General features: G+C 42.3%; 1 protein-coding gene across 2 annotated transcripts; it reads right to left on the reverse strand.

Annotated features, from left to right (window-relative positions):
- Positions 1–2,710: 2,710 nt before the first annotated feature.
- Positions 2,711–7,758, reverse strand: LOC148845694 (putative disease resistance RPP13-like protein 1). 2 transcript variants are annotated; one of them, XM_088953181.1, is made up of 2 exons: positions 3,973–7,758; positions 2,711–3,216 (listed from the first exon to the last, which is right to left on the reverse strand). In XM_088953181.1, exon 1 carries the CDS (start codon positions 7,576–7,578, stop codon positions 3,988–3,990), a length of 3,591 nt encoding a protein of 1,196 aa, XP_088809307.1. In that variant the 5' UTR covers positions 7,579–7,758; the 3' UTR covers positions 2,711–3,216; positions 3,973–3,987. The 2 variants fall into 2 exon arrangements, with proteins under 2 accessions (XP_088809307.1, XP_088809306.1); XM_088953180.1 differs by having other exon boundaries at positions 2,711–3,195; positions 3,973–7,757.
- Between the last annotated feature and the right edge of the window lie 13,851 nt (positions 7,759–21,609).

Below are 21,609 nucleotides of genomic sequence, written 5' to 3' on the forward strand. Positions count from 1 at the left end.
TTACACTACTATTAAAAATATGAATAAGATTGTAAAATTTTCTTTTGACTAAAATCAAGATTTCAAAAACCGACCCAAAAATATAACCTCGTCTCGGCTTTTACTTTTCAGGTTAATGGTTCAACCATCCAGTTTGAGTGAGTCCAATTGGTAAAAGTCCACTATATATGCATTATTATGAGAGGAGAGTGTAATATTTTGATAATGAGGTAACTAGTTAAAGTTGAGAAGTGAGAAAGAAGAAAAAGAAGAGGAAGAGGAAGAAGAAGGAATCACTGGCGGTGGCTATCTCTCTCATCTCTCTAAATCTATCTTAGATCCCAGATCATTTGGTTCATTGGTGTATCTCAAAATTTCTAATCTAAGATCAATGTTAAATCTCTCGTTTCTTGAATCGGTTTTTCAATTTATTCATTGGAGTTTCAATTTTTTTGTTGTTATAACTTAAAAAATCACAAAAATGATCAAAAAGCTCAAAATCAAAATGGAAAAAATTAAAAACCCTAACTAATTTTGGCCATTGAGAATAGTCGAATAAGATTATGAGATATGTAAGTTTCTTTTCTCAATTTTTTATTTTCTAATTTCTATTTTAAAATAAATAAAAAATTGAAATTATTTTGAAAGCAACTCGAGAATCATAACCAGGACAAAAATTTTAACAGTTAAACCATCCGGGTTAGTGGTTTTCTGTTCATTTCAATGGTTTTTTGTAAAATAGCAATTCATGACTAGATTGGAACCGATGACCTCAGGCTAAACAATTTCGATTGGTCTGGTTCGATTTTTAAAATAGTGACTAAAATACTAATTTTTGAATTCTCTATTTAATTGTAAATTGAATTACTACTTTTCACCTCATTCAATTTTCTCTATTTAAATCTTACATTTGTTTGATAAATGAACAAAAGAAAATAAATACACTACAAAAAAAAGAGTCTAGCCAAGTAGGTAAGCCTATCAATGATACTTAAAGCTTCACAATTCGATTTGATTATCACATATATGGATGATGCATTTATGTAATTAGATTTGGATTTTGCAATTTGCATCTAATTAATAATAAAAAACAAAAAATAAAAAATACATAAAGTTTATAGAAAATTGGATATATTATTGCTATAATTATTATCATCTAGAATTATCATGTGCAAAGCATATCCACATTTACTAGTGTCAACAAAGGAAGAGCAATCCCACCCTCAAGGGGGCAATCAGAGACCATAAAATATGTCTCGCCCCAATAGGGAAGGTCCTTTTGCTTTTGAAAATGTATTTTGGGGTAAGGATGGGTTTTGGGATTTTACAACCTATACAGGTACAAGTAGGGTATGGTATTAGGCTAAACCCTTCCCTCCTTGACCCACATATTGTTTAAAGACTTGAAATTATGTATTAGGTGTTGAATTTAAGAATATTTTGAATTTTATGTGAATAATAATTGATAGTTTATATGTTTTTTTCTGACAAAGGTAGTTTATATGTTTTTTAAATGCTTTAATCAAATAATTGGAAATTTTGATGTTTAGTCATGTTACTTGTTTATTGCTTATATTTAATAGAAAACAATAGAAAATTAAGTGCATTTTCATGCATAGGGAGGGTTTGAATTTTAACTTGCTACGGAGTTTGGGGAGTACAGGTGGGAGGGTTTGAATTTTAACCTACTATGGAGTTTGGAGAGGGTATGGGTTAGGATGCCTAGAGAGGTGGATAGGGTCTAGAATTTACAAAACCATCCCCAAACCCGTTCCATTGCCATACCTACTAAGTAGGGGTGCAAATGGATCGGATCATGATCCGATCTTATCCTATTTGGTCGAATTCAAATCACCCCCTATTCGGATCGATTGGATTGAATAATATGATCCAATCAGAAATCGGTTCGGATTTGGATCACCCTCTATCCAATCTGATATATATTATATATTTATAGATATAAATAAATATATATATATATATATATATATATATTTATAAATTTGTTATAATGTTTATTTTTTATAAAATATATATATATATATATGATGAAAATAATTAAAAAATACTTATATTTTTTGCTTTTAATTTTTTATTTAAATTAGTATATTTTATTTTTCTTTTAATAATTTATTATTTAAAAAAAAACAAGTCGGATCAAATCAGATCCAAAGATCCGAACTACTAATATAATTCGAATTCAAATTGAGTCTTATCAGATCCGATCAGATCTTCAGATCGGGTCGAATCTGACATGAACAATGTTGGATCGATTTCAAATATATCCTGATTTAAATCGAATCCCATTTATTTGCATCCCTACTACTGATACGTCGACAAAAGTGGAGCTTACACCCCTAGGGGCAGTCACAGCCCATGAAATTTGTCTTCCCAGAGAGTGGTTGTATCCTTAAAACTTATCATCATTAATTGTTAGGTCAATTTTGAATGTTATTGGTATCATACACACTGTCTCAGAAACAAGAACTTCACCTATTTTAGAGCTGCTAGGACTCCTCAAGGTCCTGGGAACAAAATTTGAATGCAGGGAGCATTTGCTCATTTCCGTGTCCTGTCACAGTAGGGAAGAGGCAAGAGGGAAAGAGGGAGAAAGAGGGGAAAGGAGAAGAAGAAGAAGGAGAGTATGGAAAATTTGATTTATTGTGAGTTTAAGAGAAATGGGTTAAAATCATGGTGAGTTTTATGACATCGTAGATTGACCATTGTGGTATTTTAATGAAGAAAATGTCCCAAAATATGAGACCCCATTTGTATTTCTAATAGTAATATAGATATAAATAAAATAATATTGTACATTGGCATTTGGCAAACAATAAACTATATCGTCTGTAGAAGAAATCAGCAGGTAGAAATATAAATTACAACAAACATCAATCCCTCACAATATGCGGTACGACTCTAGACTAAGGAGGAGGAAAAAAGAAGAGAAAAGAAAAGAACTGAACTGAACTTCAATTCCATCAAGTCTACGACTGGATTTGTTTTTCTCCCTATGAATTAGGCCTTTCACACTTTTGAATCGGATGCTTGCTAGATCGACTTGATCATCACTTCTTTCCTTGCCCTGTTCTTCAATGCTCAAACCATGCACAATACGGTTCTTATAATTCTCAGTACGAAAGTTTAGATCTTTGCCATTGATGAGCTCAACAGATGAATCAGTCCCATTATAATCCCAAATGGAGCTTGGTTTGCCTTCAAGTTATAAATCCACGCCTGGAATCAAATTTTCTCACATTTCTCATGCAGGAAAAAGTAAAAACTCAAAGAAATTCATTAATTAAGGATCTGCGAGAAAAATGGATCCAACACAAGTAAACATTGGAACAATGTTTTAAAATGTGGAGGCGTGAGGTGAAGTGTTCCACTAAGGCACTACCTAGAGGCATTAGGCGTAGTTCAGAACATAAGAGGCGTAAGCCTCCCGAACACAAGGAGGCAAAAGAGGAAGAAGAAATAAGAGGGAGAACTTTTTTTTTTTTTAATAAAATCTTTTATATTAAGATAAATGAAGATGCATAGGTCCGGGGGCTAAGCCCCCGGCCCATTTTCTTTCTTCTTTCCTTTTCTTTCTTTTTCTTCCCCTTCCCTTTCCTTTCCTTTCCTTTCCTTTCCTTTCCTTTCCCTTTTTTCCTTTTTCTTTTTGCTTTTTTCTCTCTTTTTCTGTCTTTTTACATGATATGTGCATGAGTCATATACCTCTAGCATACCTCATGAAAAAAGCAAATGAGACGTATGCTTCTTGCACCTGAAGTGTATGAGGTGTCAGCACCTCTGGCATACGCCTCAGGGCGTTTTAGGGGTGTCTCGTCTGGAGGGGCGCCTTCCAGGCATACCCCTCCCACGGCTTTCAAAACACTGCATTGGAATAAGGTATAGCCTCTTGTTTCATTTAAATGCAAATGACAAAAAAGAGTGGAATTTAAACAGAAAATTGGTAAATATATTACAGATCAGAATAGAAAACTGTACCTTGGGGGAGCCAATTTAGTTGTGGTTTTGGATCTTTACATGGTCGATTTCAATATCAGCTATATGGGATACTGTCGACCTATCAATTTTCCTTAGAAGTGGACAGCCAACGATACAGAGTCGATGAATCGTCATCTGATTTAGCTCTTCAGGCAATGATCTTAACTTGGGACAAAAGTGAATATCAAGTGAATTGAGTGCTTTGAGCTTGCACAAGCCCTGCGGGAAGCTCCTGAGGTCAGATGATAATGTAATTTTCAATGATTTGAGCTCCGGAATGTTGGGCAAAGAACGCTGCTTATCATTCACCATGTAATCATTGTATTTCAGAACAAGGTGCTCCACTGATGGTAGAGGTGGATTAAGAGAAAGTGACTCGCAATTATAAATCTCTAGTTTATTCAGTTTTTTGTGGAACCTTGGAAGAGATATCAAGCTAGGACAGTCTCGGAGTATGAGTTCCTCAAATTTAGGCATATCTCCCACCTCCCTTGTGACTTCCCACCTCTCCAATTTACGCATTCTCTCAAAAACCAGGCTCAACAACTCTGGAAAGCATTCTGTGCTGCTACCCTCATCATAGAATTCATTGCCTATGCTTTTCACTTCATCCATTTCACATATGAGAAGGAATTTAAGCCTCTGCAGTTTACCAAGTTGTGGTAAATGCTCCGCCTTCAAGCACTTGACGAGCTTCAAAGAGGTAAGATTTGTGAGTGATGATGCATCTTTCATCCAAAAGGGGAATTCAGATCCGATGTAGTTCCATATTTCTAACTTTTTCAAATTGGAATGAGGTTTGATGCCTTCAAACACATCACGCATCCTTGTCATCTTCTCAGTTTCATTGGATGAATTCAATTGGGTGTCCTCGTTATGGATATGGTCTAGCATAAGAGAAGCCAAATGCGTGCTACGACCCAGTTTCCGCAAGCTGAAGTGTTTCTTAGCATCCAACACCAACCAATCTATTTGATCCTTGTTAGCAAGGTCTGCTTTTTGGGTGTCTTCAATGCTTTTAAGTCTACTCAAGTAACTAATGATTAGCTTTCCCTGGAGGAATCTTAGAGGTCGAAGTTCACAAAGCATACAGCCACTTTCACCATCACTTACAATGAACTCACTCAACTTTTGGATTCTAGTTAACCTTTCTATCCCAACAGGCAAATAGTTTATAAGAGTACCTTCAATTTCCAGGTGCTTCAAGTTTACCAGCTTCCCCGTTTCTTTCGGCAATTCACGAAGTAATGCATATGAAAGCTTCAATGTCTGAAGAAACCAAAGGTCGCAAATTGATTGTGGCAGCCCTTTCACACTTGTATAAGACAAATTGAGGTATCTCAAGAGTTTCAATTTGTTAATGGAATGTGACAGTTCTTTAATGTTAGTTGAACTCAAATCTAATGCTCGAAGCAGATTCAAACGTGAGAAGAGACGATTTGGCAACTTACCATTTTTTGGATTTCCAAAACATAGCAGTGTGTGCAAATTACTGTTGGTGTTACCCAAAATCATTGTTGTATTCCCATTTTGATTTCCTGGATCTCCAAAACATAACAGTGTTTGCAAATTGCTGGCGCTAAGAGGTTTTGTACCATTCACAGTTTTAGCATCACCATCTCGCTTCTTCAGACCTCCAAAACACGACAGTGTGGGAAAACAAAGATTTCTTCGATTCCTTGTTGAATCCACATCCCAATGCAATGACAAATGACGAGTCCTCCCAAGATGATTGAATCCTTCTTTTGCATCCTTAATTAATGTATATTCATCTCTTGAAAGTTCACGCACAAAATCATGGAATGGCTCATGGATCTTGCATCTAAAAATTTTCCCATCTTCATCTTTTTCAACATCCCTAAAGAAACAAGTTTGTGACACCAACTTTTCAAAGTAATCAATGCTGGTATCTTCAGCACCTTGGGTGACACCCTCAGCCATCCATAACTGTATTAAGACATCCTTCTCAATCCAACAACCTTTGGGGAATAGCGAGCAGTACTTTAAGCACCTCTTTAGATCTCTGGGCAACCTAACATAACCCGATTTAAGTGATTGTAAAACATTTTTCCAGACATTCAACTGCGGATAAAGTTGCCACTGGCCAATCTTAGCAGCCTCCCATATCTCATTCTCAGAGAAATGCTGCCACTCTTCTCTTGTATCCCCCATAAGGAGAATGCTTCCCCACGCCTTAACAAATAGAGGAAATCCTCCACCTTTTTGAAAAATCTTCTTCCCGATATCTTCCAACGGCGAGCAATCAGATTTTCTTCTTTCCCAGAAAGCTATACTCTCAAATAGTGACCAAGAGGCTTTATCTCCCAATGGCTGTAAATAGTACTGAAGGTGGGTCATGCTCATGCCCATTGACCGTGCAACTGCAACCTCGCTTCGAGTGGTGACCAAAACTCGGCTACCCCTTGCCCCGTTCTGTAGGAAATCCCACAGTTTTGACCAGATATCGGTCCACATATCATCCAACACAATCAAAAAACGCTTCCTTCGCAAACGTTCTTTAAGTTGTTGCAAAGAATCGAGGGTGTTGTCAGATGATGATGGTAGGTTATTGGTGGAAATGTCTGCAAATTCTATAATAGGATCTGCATTTGTACTTCCATCTGATCTAGAATCATAATCAGAATCAACCATATGTACCGTGTTTCCAATGATCAATTCTGCATCGGTACTTACATCTGATCTAGAATCATAGTCATCCATATGTACCGAACTTCCAATTATCGATTCTGCAATCTTACTTACATCTGAACTAAGATCATAATCACCCATAGGTACCCAACGTATGATCTCAAAGTGGGACTTCACCTTGTCATCGTCACAGACAATTTTAGCAAGGGCCGTTTTCCCAAGACCCCCGGCACCAATAATCGAAATCAAAATCACAGAATCGCGGTATTGTTCATCTTTCTCTAGCAATAGCTCGATTATTTCTTTCTTTTCGGATTCCCTGCCAAAGATCTCTACTTCCTCGGCGGATTGTTGTGGATCTATATCATCAGAACTAAAACTAGACGAAATAGAATCGCCAGATGACTGTCGACTTATATCACCAGATCTCCTAGTAGATTCACTAGAAGAAGAATTGGAATTTGTTCTTAAATCCTCAAGCCGCTTCTCAAATGAACTTATTTTTTGGCGAAGTAGGTGATTTCGGAAGAACTTGCGTACCTTGTTATGAACTCTTGGAGATCTCCCCCTCCTATGTTGAAGTTGGGAATTGGGAGTTCCGATGTTAACTGTAGCAGCTCCATCTCTATCATTTTCCTTCCGTAATGCGAGAACTTTGGGGCTTTGCCTGTCCAAGAAGTCTTCTATGTCATAAAGCAGGGCTCTGGCATCCAAAAACCATTCAAGCATCCCCTTGGAGCCATCAGATGGGGTTACAATGAAATTGAGAGACTCCGCCTCAGCTTCCTGAACATTCGCTTGGATTTTTTGGAGTCTGATAGACAATTTCCTGAGAGCTTCGTCACTACCTCTGAGCAGCTGCTCTCCTTCTTCTGTAATAGATGTTTTTATACACTTTAGTAGGTCTTTCAGTTTAATTAAAACCTTCTTCTGCATAACCATCTCCTTTCCCTCCATGGTGTGGTATGTATTAGCAGGTTGAAAGAACGAGTCTACAACCGAGCTCAAGCTGTGACAGAAAAAAGAATTGGAAGGGATTTTAGGAGAGCAATTTCTCAGACCACCCAGATCATCAACTGTGTCCTGTAAAACCCTCCCCTGCTGCTTGTGAATTAGAGCTAGCTGCGACCAAAAAAGTCTACAAGGGAAGGGGGCTTTGACCTCCGCGCCAATAAAATGCGTTCCAACACCCTCCCAACTACACATCCCAGCATATGTATGAGATTTGAGTCCAACCTTCTACCAACATGATCACACACCTCACATCTCCTGATACCGACCTCACAACATGTGTTAGGCCGCCGCACGTCCGAAACATATTTAGTACTTTCAATATTCATGGGGAGATGTCCCTAACAAACGATGGGATGTGGTTGTGACATCGGTTCAAAGAGTACTTTGTGAGAAGAAGATCCCAATAATTTATATTTTTTGTGTATTTTTATAGGTGGTGTTTGGGCATTAGCTCTTAAGTTAGTCCCATTCAAATTTTGACAAATGCTCAAATTTTTCTGATTCATGATAAGTGGCATTTAATATGGTTAAAATGTTTAACCTAATTAATTAATTTTTGAAATTATGTTATATATATATATAAATATATAATCTAATTTTTTAAATTCATAAAATTGAATGGAAGCCATAAACCAAAATTTTAAAGTTTCTCAAACCAAATGAGACCATTTTTAATTAAGACCAGGCAAAATCAAATCGTCAAATTCTATTCAGTACAATCCCATTTGGTGCTTGGATCATATTACGAATACCCCTATTAAGAAGAGTAAATTGATCGTACTAGTGTACTAACTTGATGGTTATGTTAATTTGGTGCAAACCATGCAATAATAATTAATGCCCCGCACCAACCATAAATCAAAGTGAGAAATTAGGTGGTTATGAGTCATATATATGCAATTTATGGGTAACGTGAAGTGTTATTATGGGTTCCACAGACAATAACATAGCCATAAAGTTCAATTAAATGAATTAATCCATCTTTTAGAGAAGAGTAGATTGTTTGAACTTGATGGCTGTGCTTTATGCTATGGAGGGGTGTTTACGGTTTGGTTAATAGATCCGTTTTTCTTTAAATTGAATCAGTCCTATCGGTTTTTTCATATTCTCAAACTGAAATCGAACCGATACCATTGCTTGATCGGTTTAATTCTTTGGTTTTCTTTTGACTTTTTATGTTTATAACAATCTTATAAATAAATATATGATAAATAGTAATTGTAAATAATATATATATATATATTATGCATTTAATTACGTATATTGGCCGATTTGGATAACTGCCAGTTTTTTCTAGATTAACTAAAAACCAAACCAATTGATTTGGTTAATCACATTTTTCGGTTTGGTTTGCTTGATTCAGTTCGATATTTTAGTTTTTCAATTTTTTATGAACACTCCTAATGCTATGGGCCCTACTGATAATAATGCATTAATGCCCCATTGCCATGTGGCATTATCATTGATCCCCACTTGGGTCCGTTTTACACACACACAAAAAAAAAAAAAAAAACTTGGGTCAAATCCCACCTCAAGTGGGTTGAGGTTCTTGGGGTGAATTGGGATTTTCTCCTCAGAGAATGCTCCTCACGCCCAGCTTATAGTCACATCTCACCATTAATTTGGAACATCTCCCCATGAATAATAAATACAAGCACAAAAGATGTACCTGATGTGCAGCCAAGACACACTATGAGATCAGTGTGAAAAGCACTTTGTGAGAACAACTCATATATAATTTATGAATTGATCTACATAGTCGATCACAAGTGTTTAACTTTTATACTTTATATGACAAAATAGATTGAAATAGGCATCTGTAAATTAATATTAACCAAAATAATATTTATTTTAACAAAATGGTAATCAAATGATTTAAAAAAATAAAAATATTATTTTATTGATAAAAACATTGAAAATTTAATATTAACATGAAAAAGATTATTATTATTTTATTAAAGAAGGAGCTTCCAACAATAAATGTAAGGAGGCAATGTACAATATCAAGTAGAAAGTAAAAAATCACCATGGATCAATATAACCATGATATATATATATATATATATATGTGTGTGTGTGTGTGTGTGTGTGTGTTTGTGTGTTGAGGAGATTTTGAGGTGTGAACGGGGCCGGTCCATGATATATTGTAGACTAATCTCATCCATACCAAATTGAATGTCGTGGTCATCCTGTGGTATGGACCGAAACGGGCCATCTACAAGATGACCATGGTTTTGAACACCACCTAAAATTTCTCATGGGTGAGCTAATAGCAAGCAAGATAAGAACACTAAATTTTTCCAAGGAAATCTCTTGGGCCATCTACGAGTGAGGGTTGTAGAAACTCAAAGGATTTGCTTGCCAACATAGATAGAAGCACTACCCATGCATGCTTAAGTTGTAACTCTTGAAAGGTCGGATTGTGAAGAAGAAATTATTATTGCTTTCAAGCAAATGACCCCCCTCAAAAGCTGAGGCCGGATGGACTTCCAAAATTATTTTTTTTCAAAAATATAAGAATAGTGTTGGTCCTACGGTGGTAAAGTCATAAAGGAGTTTTTCTAAACAAGGGAGTTAAATGAAAAAATAAAGTGTTTCTAGCAGATAAGGGCAACTTTTTGCCCTTTATATCAATAAAAAAATAATATTTTTATATAATAACTAAAATAGGATAGCTTTTTCGGAAAAATATTAAGAAAGGGCATGGTTGCTCGTCTTCCTCCTTTGCCTCTATATTCGTGGTAGGTTAAGTTTGTCGGCAACAACTATGACTGAAGTCCTCATGAGAAACCATGTTAGGTAAAATCATAGGTGGCATAGTGGAATGTCTTCTTGCTTCTTTAGTTAAAGTGATATCAACAACCTCAGGATTCCAGTCAACCTCAAACCAGAACTCTCTCTCTCTCTCTCTCTCTCTCTCTCTCTCTCTCTCTCTCTCTCTCTCTCTCTCTCTCTCTCTCTCTCTCTCTCTCTCTCTCTCTGTGAAACTTATTTCTATAACTATAATGGTAACTATAATGGCTCCAATTGCTCCAGTGGAGACTGCAACGAAGCAAAAGAAATTCATTTACAGGTCAAGTGATTATGCTTCTACTACCCAACTCACTCGAATTTGTCTTCGCCTTCCTCGGTGCATCTTACCATGGTGCCACCAACACAACAACGAATCCCTTCTACACCTTGCCGAAGATTGCCAAACAAGACAAAGACTCGAATGCGGCTGCCGGTTTGCTTTATGGGGTGTGAAGAGCATTTTTTATTATAACTTGGCCGGAATCTTATGATCCATTCACATGAATACAGAGGAAGAGGAGGAAGACAAGCAACGTTGCCCTTTCTTGATATTTATCCAAAAAAGTTACGTCCATTCGCATGAATACAGAGGAAGAGGAGGAAGACGAGCAACAGTGCCCTTTCTTGATATTTTTCCAAAAAAAACTACTCTTTTTTAGTTATTATATAAAAATATTATTTTTTATTGATATTAAGGAAAAAATTGCCTTTATCTGCTAATCAACCTCAGTAACACCACTTATAAACTGAACACAAAAGTGTTGGTGAACCGAATAAAGTAGGTAATGGACCAACTAATCAGTCCTTTTCAAAGTGCTTCATGGCTGGTAGATTAATCTCTGATAATATTCTTGTAGCTAATGACAATATGCACTTTATGAAAAGAAAGAGAAAATCCATATGGCTCTGAAGCTAGACATGATGAAAGCGTATGATAGAGTAATAGAATGGCCTTTTCTAGAAAAATAATGCTAAAGATGGGTTTTGGATCCAAGTGGACGAGTTGGATAATGGAATGTATCAACGGTGTTGTATAGGATTTTGATCAACGGGTCCCTTAGTCAACCTATTAAGCCAACGAGAGGTCTAAGACTGGGAGACCCCCTCTCCCCTTTCCTCTTCCTTGTTGTTTTAGAGGCCTTCTCAGCCAGTCTAAGTGCAGGAGAGAGAAATAAAAAATTTTGGCTATTAGAGTGTGTAGAAGAGCTCCATCTGTGAATAATCTACTCTTTCTACATGACAGTTAACAATGAAATTTTGAATATTTTGGATCGAGCTCTACAAAAGGGCTAAAGGTCAAAAAGTGAAGTATAAAAAATCTGAAGTTTACTTCACTAGGAACACCCCTTGTAAGCTCCAAAAACTTATTGCTAGAATCCTAAAGATGAAACGAGTAGATAAGCCTGCAATCTACCTAGGCCTTCTAGCAGAGCTCCAAAGAGCTAAAACATAGTCCTTTGAATCTATCATTGACAGAATGGCTACAAGAGTGCAAGGGTGGAAGGAACAGTTTCTGTCACCTGCGGGCAAAGAGATTTTGATCAAAGCAGTAACATCTGTCCTCCCAAGTCCCAATTCCTTTTTATGTCCTGCTTCCTAGTTTCTCGGAAAGTGTGCAATGCCATTAAAAAACTCCAAGGAGCTTTTTGGTAGGGTTTTTCTAATCAGAATCACAAGATGGCTTGGCTGAAATGGAGCCTTCTCTGCAAAAATAAGGAAGAAGGGGGTCTTGGATTTAGAGATCCCCACCTCTTCAATTTGGCTTTACTAGCCAAGCAAGCCCGGAAGATCCTCTCCGATCCTTTCTCTCTTTTGGAAAAATATTTTAAATCAACTAGTTTCCTTCAGGCTAAAGCTTCAGATGGGTGCTCTTGGGATGGCGGAGCATTTGTGATTGGAAAGATGTTTTACTGAAAAGCTGTTTGTAGAAGGTAGGTGATGGTCCCCTCCTTGACATTTGGACAAACACTTGGATCCCTACCTTTAGGGGTTTTAAGGTCTCCAGACAATCAGACTTGGAATGATGATCTGCTCAATGGGTTGACTCAAATTAGAAAATCCGTGAAATTAAAAAAATCTATCTGCCCTCGGATCAGGGTCAGGGTCAGGGTAGAATTTGTTGGACTTTGGATAAGAAATGTTTATTTTCTGTTAAATATGTTTATAGAGTCCTAAAAATAAAGCATTATTTTCATAACCCTTTGCCATCCTCATGGCAAGAAAATTGGTCTCACTTCGATTGCAGTTCATAGTGCCAGTCTACTTTTGATTCAGGCACTCAAATCAAACTCAAGTTCGATCCATTCAGATATTTGGTTTATGTTTGATGACATTCTACAATTAGCTTCATCTTTTGTCTCAGTAAAATGGTGTTTTATTAAAAGGGATTTGAATGTAATAGCCCACTCTTTCTCTAGCACCAACTGTCCTAAAGGTTGTTGGGTTCACAAGTCACAACCCTCTTAATGTCTTTGAGTCGGAGGCAATGGCTGGTCCCAATGTCTTGTATTTGGATCTTGTTTCTTTCAATGAATGAATCTATCTTTTAACAAAAAACAAAAAACAAAAATTCTGGTCACATCCATAAATGTTTAGTGTTACTTTCTCTCTTAAAAGCTCAAATCATAATAAATTACTGTAACAAGTTGAAACCAACAATTTCCAATAGAAATTGCCACCACTCTCTACTTTTTCTAAAAAAAACTTTTCTACTTTTCATTTTTTATTTTATTTTATTATTATAGATAACTTGGTTGATTGTACATCGCAACTATTATTACAAACCCTTTCTTGTTATAATCAACTATCTTTATACTTTTATTTAATTTACCCTTTAATCTAAACCTGGCAATTGGGTTGGGCGGGTCAGGTTCAGGTTGGGTCAAGAAACTTTGGGTTGATTTTGGGTTGGGTTGCCAAATGGTAGACCCTCACCCTAAATGTTCGGGTTAGGGTTGACTCATGGGTCAATTTGGATCATCCAAAAAATAATTAAAATTTAAAAATTGAAGAATAAATATATAAAAATTGCCAAAATTAAAGGAATTAACCTTAAATTTTCAAATATAAAATGAAAAAACTTTAACATTTAACAATTCAAAGAGTAAAGACTAACTACTAAAAATTAAAGAGTGGAAACTTCTAACAATGCATAAATAGTCTCAATTAGACCTAACAATCGGGTCAACGACTTGATCATGACTCAACCCAGTTTTTTCCGGGTTGGGTTGGGTCCTTCTCAAATTTAGGTAGTTCAATTTGAGAACCTAAATTAAGATAGTTCATGATGGAACGCGATCCGGATGGTCTTAGCTGTCCGCTGCCTTGCTTCCGAACGGGGTAGCAGGGAACCTGAAACGGAGGAGATGGGAAAGCTCTGGGGGGAACCCAGTGTAGAGGCTCCGAAGCTCAAGTTAGAATCCTTCAAAAGCAAGGTAATACCAGATAGTGCAAAGTTTGCATACCTCCGTTGTCGGGGGGCAGGGGGTTCTTATAGTCACTTCGTGTACTCGTCCCGAGGCCCTTGTCAGATCGGGTATGATTACCCTTGTGCTTGTCAATTTGGTCGTCGTCCTTTCTGCTGAGACAGAACCGTCACTGCCTAACCGTCTAACTGGAGATGGCGGCGTCAGTGGCGGTGGCAGGTGGCCGTTTAGAGTGCTGCTGCCAAACATCAAATCCCAAGTCAGTCAGGCGTGGCGCCCTCGGGCACGGACTTCCCTAGTGTCAGGCATGGTATGACTTGTTTGGCTTTAGTGCCCAGAAGATGATGCGAAGTGCTAAGCGAGGCGGTCTTGAGCTCGGAGGTATCTATAGGGCAGGTCAGTTCGGCGAAATCTATCCCGAGCTGTTACAAGGTGGCAGTTGGGCGAAGTCTATCCTGAGCTTGTTACAAGGTGGGTCAGTTCGGCAAAGTCTATCCCGAGATGTTACAAGGTGGCAGTTCGGCGAAGTCTATCCTGAGATGTTACAAGGTGGCAGTTCGGCGAAGTCTATCCCGAGATGTTACAAGGTGGCAGTTCGGCGAAGTCTATCCCGAGCTGTTACAAGGTGGGTCAGTTCGGCAAAGTGTATCCCGAGCTGTTACAAGGTGGATCAGTTCGGCGAACTTGTTCCCGCCAAGGCTTAGCCCCTTTTGCCGAGCTGTCGTTTCTGCCACGTGTCACATAATAGAGAGGTCGGGCCAAATCTTCCTTCATCAATTGCCCCCCACTCCTTGCGCCGAGGGCCTTGCCATGGTGCGGGGAGTTTTTGTGAGGTAGCTGGTGGATTTGTCCCGTCCTTCAAACCTTCACTGTACGAGACGCTTTTGCTAGGGTTCTTTCGGTTTCCGAGAAGGCTGGAAACGTGCTTACTCAAGAACGCTGGTGGTTGTGACCGCGCGTTTTAAATTTCAAACCAAATCGCGCCGCTGGGACGTGATAGCGGGTCATTTCAAAAAGGCACACCACTGCTGTATGTGCGCGGTCGACTGTCAGGGAGACGTGCGACGTGTCAGTTTCGAAAAGACGCGTGTCGAAGCGACGTCGGTTTCAAAACGATGCGCTGACGTTTCACTTTTTTTGGAAAGACGTGCGCCAGTCACGTCTCGACCTTAAGGGTTGTGCGGTCGGTAAGAACATGGGCCATCGGATCGTCTTCGGTCTGCACGGTCGATTCTTGGTTACTGTAGATATAAATAGTGGGGGACCCCGATTGTTGTCACTTCTACGGTTTGTCTACTGAGTTCGCGTCCAACCCTTCAGCTCGCGTCCAAGACTTTTCCAGCTCGCGTCAAGGCTGGTTATACAGTTCACGGTTCTTTTGTTTTTCTTCAAACTTTCCGGTGAGTACTTTCTTGAATTCGTCTTTTACCCAATGTCTAGCTTTGATAGCTCAGACGATTCTTCGAGTAGGGCTGATGTAGGTTCCACCAACCGAGCCGTGTCTCCAGACTGCCTCAGTGATCCTGAGGTGGAGTTTGAGGACTACGAACCAGTAGGTCGAGTCGCTTCGGGCAGTTTGGCGTCTACCTCCCGCCGAGGTCGGATGCTAGACCGGTTTGGCCCTACGACCATGACGCCTGAGGGGCTTCAATCCATACTTCTATCTTACAATCTTCCTGGGGGGTACACATATTTTATTCCTTCGGGTAGCTTTCCTTGGGAACACGGTCCCGACGAGATCGTGATTTTTCGAGAGCAGCTTGCTGCAGGGTTGCGACTTCCTTTCCATCCCCTTCTCGTCGAAGTCATAAACCACTTCGGTGTCACCATTGGCCAGCTTCATCCGAACTCTATTCGGAACCTGGTGGGGACAATTTCCCTTTTTTGTGAGCAGAACTTTCCCTTAGACTTAGAGATATTCTCCTCTATCTTGATGCTCAAGAGACAGGCTGGTTCTCTTCCAGGGGGGAGACGGGCGTATTACATTTCTCCTCGCCAGGGTTTCAAGCTTCTGCATGATCTTCCTAATAAGGTCCCAGCTTGGAAGCGGGACTACTTTGGCGTGCGAAGTGCACAAGGATGGCCCTTTCAGACCGGGTGGGGTGAGGCCGCTCCCGATTTGGGCGTAACTCTTGATGAAGAGACGGTGAAGGGTTTCCGGCAATGGGCACGGCAAGGCTTAAAGTGCCACCACTACTTAACGGAGGCCAAGCTTATTGCAGCCGGCCTGAGTTCGGGTAGGTTTCTGGCTATGCGGTTTCTTGCTTTCTTTGTTCTTTTTTTTTTTTTTTTTTTTTGTCGAACTCGTTTCTGTAGGTGTGATGGATGCGAAGAGAACTCGTGGGGGGCGTTTGTTCCAAGGTATGAAGAGGAGGAAATGGGTAACCAAGCAAACTCGTAACGAGCTGCCCCTGGATGAGGAGCCCCAAGCCCCAGACCATACGCCAGAGGACCTGCCCAGGGAGCCCGAAGTGACTCCATCGGTGCACGAAACTACCAGGGCGCCTTACGCTAAAACCACTCATACGGGCGCTCCCGCATACTCAAGTGCTCCTGCTCACTCCGGGTCTGCTCATACGCGGGTTGGGCTCTCAGGCTCGGGAGCTCAAGGGGAGTTTAGGAGCGTGTTGACGCCGAACTACGCTCTTCAGAAGAGTAGGGACGCTACTTTCCCCAAGGAGGTCGCGGTGTGGACCGATCTTCCCTTGAATCAGGTCGCTTGCCGCGCTGTAACACATGCCATGGTGGTAAGTTAGATTTTGTCTTCCTTTTTTATTCTGTTGCTTCTGCTGTCATTTTGCTCACTAGTTTCTTTTGGTAGGTGAATTCTTCGATTCATGCCTTGGCGGCCCAAGTGGAGAGGAGCTCGCGACAGGCGCGATCTACTGAGGCTGCCGCTCATACTGCTGAAGAAGCCTTCCGTGCTGCAGAGGAAAATACCCGGGCTGTTGAGGCGGCTGCTTGTGCTGCTGAAGAGGCTGCTCGCGTCGCGATGGCCAGACAGGCGAGGTCTCAGCATGACGCCAAGGTCATGGGGGTAGTTGTCAAGCATATGGCGGACTTGAAGTTGGATTTGCAGCATCGAGTCGAGTATCTTCAGGAGGACATTAGGGAGAGAACACTGATTTTTTCCCAAGGCATTGAAGACGCCAAGAAGAAGGCAGTTGAAGACTACATTGCCTCCCCGCGTTTTGACGATCTGATGGTGGACTCTTACAGGAGGGGGTTCAAGTTGAGCCGGTGGATGATCCGGAATACATACCCCGACCTCGATGTAAGTGCCATAACCACTTCGTGTATAACTCAGGAGATGGCCAATGCTGCCGATGGCGAGCCGGACTCTGAAGAAGAGGCAGGGCCTTCGGGTGTTGTTGAAGTTCCTTCCGATGGCGAAGAAGTGGCTCCGGGCATGTAAATTTTTTTTTTTGCCAATGTACTATTTTTGCAATGGAGTGTCTTTTTCCCCTTACTCATCTTCCCCGAGCTGTTTCTTTGCTGGGTTTTTAAATTTCCATGGTCTTTTATGCCGCGAACTGATTTTTTGTCGAGCTGATAATGTGCTGTCTACGCCAAAGTTCCTCGGCTTGCCTTGTGGCACATAGGACCTGATTTCGTCCACTTCGCTTGGTGGTTTATAGGTAGTATCGCCTTAAGTTCACGATGTTCCACGCTCGAGGTACTCGTTTGCCTTCCAAAGTTTCGAGTTCGTATGCCCCCCGAGCGCTCTTTTTACTTTATAGGGCCCTTCCCAATTAGGTCCAAGCTTGCCCACGCCGGGTTCGGGCACCATGATCTTACGAAGGACCAAGTCGCCGACTCGGAAGCTTCGTTGCTTTACTTTGCTATTGTAGTAGCGAGCTACCTGCTGCTGGTATGCCGCTGTTCGGATGTGCGCGAGGTCCCTTACCTCGTCCAGTAGGTCGAGGTTGGTGCGTAACTCGTCTCCGTTCGTCCGATCGTCGTATGTTTCTAATCGCAATGTTGGTATTTCGATTTCCGCCGGGATCACTACTTCAGTGCCGTAGGTGAGGTTGAAGGGGGTTTCTCCCATGGCTGCTTTTTCGGTCGTTCAGTGAGCCCATAAGACACTTGGTAGCTCTTCGGCCCACAATCCCTTAGCTCGATCTAGACGTGCTTTCAGTCCGCGCAGGATGGCTCTGTTCATTACTTCCATCTGACCGTTTGCCTGCGGGTGCGCGACTGACGTGAAATTTTGTCGAATCCCCATGTTCTAGCACCACCACTCTTGGAACTTGATATCCTCGAACTGTTTGCCATTGTCGGAGATTAGAACCCAAGGTAACCCGAACCGACATACTATGTTCTTCCAAAAGAAGTTCTGTATGTTTCGAGCCGTGACAGTTGCCAGAGGTTCGGCTTCTATCCACTTCGTAAAATAATCTACCGCAACAACTAAGAATTTTCTTCCGCCTGTTGTTGGTGGGAATGGCCCTAGGAGGTCGATGCCCCATTGTGCAAAGGGCCACGGGCTGGCGAGGTATTTGAGGTCGGAAGCAGGTTGATGGTGAATGTTAGCGTGCTTCTGACACTTGTCGCATTTTCTGACGAGCTCGACAGCTTCTGCCTTCATCATTGGCCAGTAGTATCCTTGTCGAAGTGCCTTTTGGGCGAGTGCTCTGCCCCCAAGTGTCCGCCGCACAGGCCTTTATGAGTGTCGCGGAGTACGAACTCGGCTTCGATAGGTCACAGGCACCGCAGATAGGGGAGCGTGTACGACCGTCGGTATAACCGTTCGTCTATTACGACGTATTTGGCCGCCTGGCGCTGCACCCTCTTGGCCGCATTGCGTTCTGCAGGGAGGGTTCCATCTATCAGGAAGCTCGCGAGTGGATCGATCCAGCTCGGCTCTGCTTCTAAGACGGGAGTGACCTCCTCTGTCCCCTGAGAATACTAGGCCGAGGTAAGTCCTCTATGTACACAATTCTCATATTGTTGTGACTCGTACTGGCTAACCGGGACAGGGCGTCGGCCTCAGTGTTTTCTGACCTCGGGATTTGCCTGATGATGTGTGACCGGAAGTTGAGCAGGGCTTCTTTTACTTTGGCCAAATATGCGATCATGGAGAGATCGCGTGCTTCGTATTCGCCGGTAACTTGGTTTATCACGAGCTGAGAATCGCTGCAGATGACCAAGTGTTTTGCCTTAACCTTTCGCGCTAGGTCCAACCCGGCGATCAGTGCTTCGTACTCTGCCTCATTGTTGGATGCCGAGAAGTCAAAGCGTAGCGCGTATTCTACTTTTGTGCCGCTCGGGCCGCACAAGACTATTCCAGCTCCGCTGCCTTGCCGGTTCGAGGAACCATCCACGTGAAGGATCCAGGGCTCCTCATCCCAATTCGCTCTCCGCCTGACCAGGAGAGATGCCACACTGGCTGCTACTTCACGGGGTTCGGACTCTATGGGCTCAGGAGCTCCGGGTTCGCCGCAACTAGGGACCTCGGGCTCGACCTGTGGGGCTTCGTGGCTAAAAGTGCACTCGGCAATAAAATCTACCAAAGCTTGGGCCTTGATAGCGGTTCTCGGTTTGTACTGGAGGTCGTACTCGCTGAGTTCGATGGCCCATTTCGTCAGTCGACCGGAGACTTCGGGTTTGAGTAAAACTTGTCTAAGAGGTTTGTTAGTTAGGACGATGACGGTGTGAGCCTGGAAGTACGGGCGGAGTTTACGAGCTACTATTACTAGGGCGTATGCTAGTTTTTCTATCTCCGGGTACCTTGCCTCTGCTCCCTGTAAAATTTTACTAACATAATATATGGGTCGTTGGACCCGGTCTGTTTCCTTTATTAGTACCGAACTGACCGCCTCGTCGCTCGCCGAGAGGTACAGTTCTAAGACCTCGCCCACCTCGGGCCGGGCTAAGGTTGGCACACTAGCGAGGTAACCTTTTAGTTCGTCGAACGCGAACTGGCAGTCTTGGGTCCAATCGAACCCTTTGCCTTTGACTGCCTTGAAGAAGGGTAGGCAGCGGTCTGCTGACTTGGACAAGAAGCGGCTTAGAGCGGTTATGCGGCCGTTTAGCCTCTGAACCTCTTTTACTTTCCGAGGTGGTTTCATATCTAGAATGGCTTTTATTTTGTCCGGGTTGGCCTCAATGTAGCCTAGGAACTTGCCCGAGGTGACGCCGAAGGCACACTTGTTGGGATTCAACTTCATGCTAAACTGACGCAGGATTTGGAAAACAGAATCTAAGTCTTGTATTAACTCTTGTGAAAACTGAGTCTTGACGACCATGTTGTCTACATAGCACTCTATCTTCGTACCAATCAGGGGCCGAAATAGCTTATTTACAAGTCTTTGGAAAGTTGCCCCGGCATTTTTTAGTCCGAAGGGCATGACTTTGTAGCAATACAGGCCGAACTCGGTTATGAAGCTGGTTTTTTCCTCATCGGATGGGTCCATCCTAACTTGGTTGTAGCCCAAGTAGGCGTCCAGGAAGCTTAGCAACTCGTTTCCGGAGGTCGCGTCCACTAGGCAGTCAATTCTGGGGAGGGGGGAGCAATCTTTCGGGCAAGCTCGGTTCAGGTCGGTATAGTCGACGCACATGCGCCACTTGCCGCTTGCCTTTTTTACCAACACCGGGTTGGCCACCCAGCTCGGGTAGTGGACTTCCCTTATGAAGTTTGCTGCGAGGAGCTTCTCAACCTCCTCGTCGACTGCTCTCCAACGTTCTGGGGCTAAGTTGCGTTTCTTCTGTCTAACGGGTCTGACTACAGGGTCAGTATTAAGTTTGTGAGTTATCAGTCCGGGGCTAATGCCGGGCATGTCAGCCGCGGACCAGGCAAAAATATCTAAATTTTGAAGTAAAAAACTCACCAGTTCGGCTCGTAGGTGGTCTTCGATGGAAGCTCCAATGCTTAGTGTGCAAGCTGGGTCCGTAGCTAAAGTCGGGATTGCGACTGTTTCCTCCGTGGGCGAAGCTCGCTCCTCAGGGCGTAGCTAAAGCCGGCCGTTCCAGTTCGAGGTCGTCGGCCGCCTTGGTTTTTCCCTTCAGGGCGGCAACGTAGCACTTGCGGGACTCGAGCTGGTCGCCCCGCGCTACCCCTATACCGAAGTCCGTAGGGAACTTCATGGCCAAATAGTAGGTGGAGACCGCCGCCCGTAGGATATGCGTGATCGGCCGCCCTATTATGGCATTGTATGGGGAAGGGGTCGCGACTACCAGGAAATCATGGTTGAGTTTGACCGCACAGGGCCATGTGTCGACTTCTACAGGGACAGTTACTTTTCCGAGGGGCCTAACTTCCTCTCCGCTGTCGGGGGGCAGGGGGCTCTTATAGTCACTTCGTGTACTCGTCCCGAGGCCCTTGTCAGATCGGGTATGATTACCCTTGTGCTTGTCAATTCGGCCGTCGTCCTTTCTGCTGAGACAGAACCGTCACTGCCTAACCATCTAACTGGAGATGGCGGCATCAGTGGCGGTGGCAGGTGGCTGTTTAGAGTGCTGCTGCCAAACGTCAGATCCCAAGTTAGTCAGGCGTGGCGCCCTCGGGCACGGACTTCCCTAGTGTCAGGCATGGTACGACTTGTTTGGCTTTGGTGCCCAGAAGATGATGCGAAGTGCTGAGCGAGGCGGTCTTGAGCTCGGAGGTATCTATAGGGCAGATCAGTTCGGCGAAGTCTATCCCGAGCTGTTACAAGGTGGCAGTTGGGCGAAGTCTATCCCGAGCTTGTTACAAGGTGGGTCAGTTCGGCGAAGTCTATCCCGAGATGTTACAAGGTGGCAGTTCGGCTAAGTC

This window comes from Nelumbo lutea, chromosome 7 (assembly GCF_056320005.1).
Source record: "Nelumbo lutea isolate HS-2025 chromosome 7, American lotus-T2T, whole genome shotgun sequence".
In the NCBI taxonomy this organism is placed as follows: domain Eukaryota; kingdom Viridiplantae; phylum Streptophyta; class Magnoliopsida; order Proteales; family Nelumbonaceae; genus Nelumbo; species Nelumbo lutea.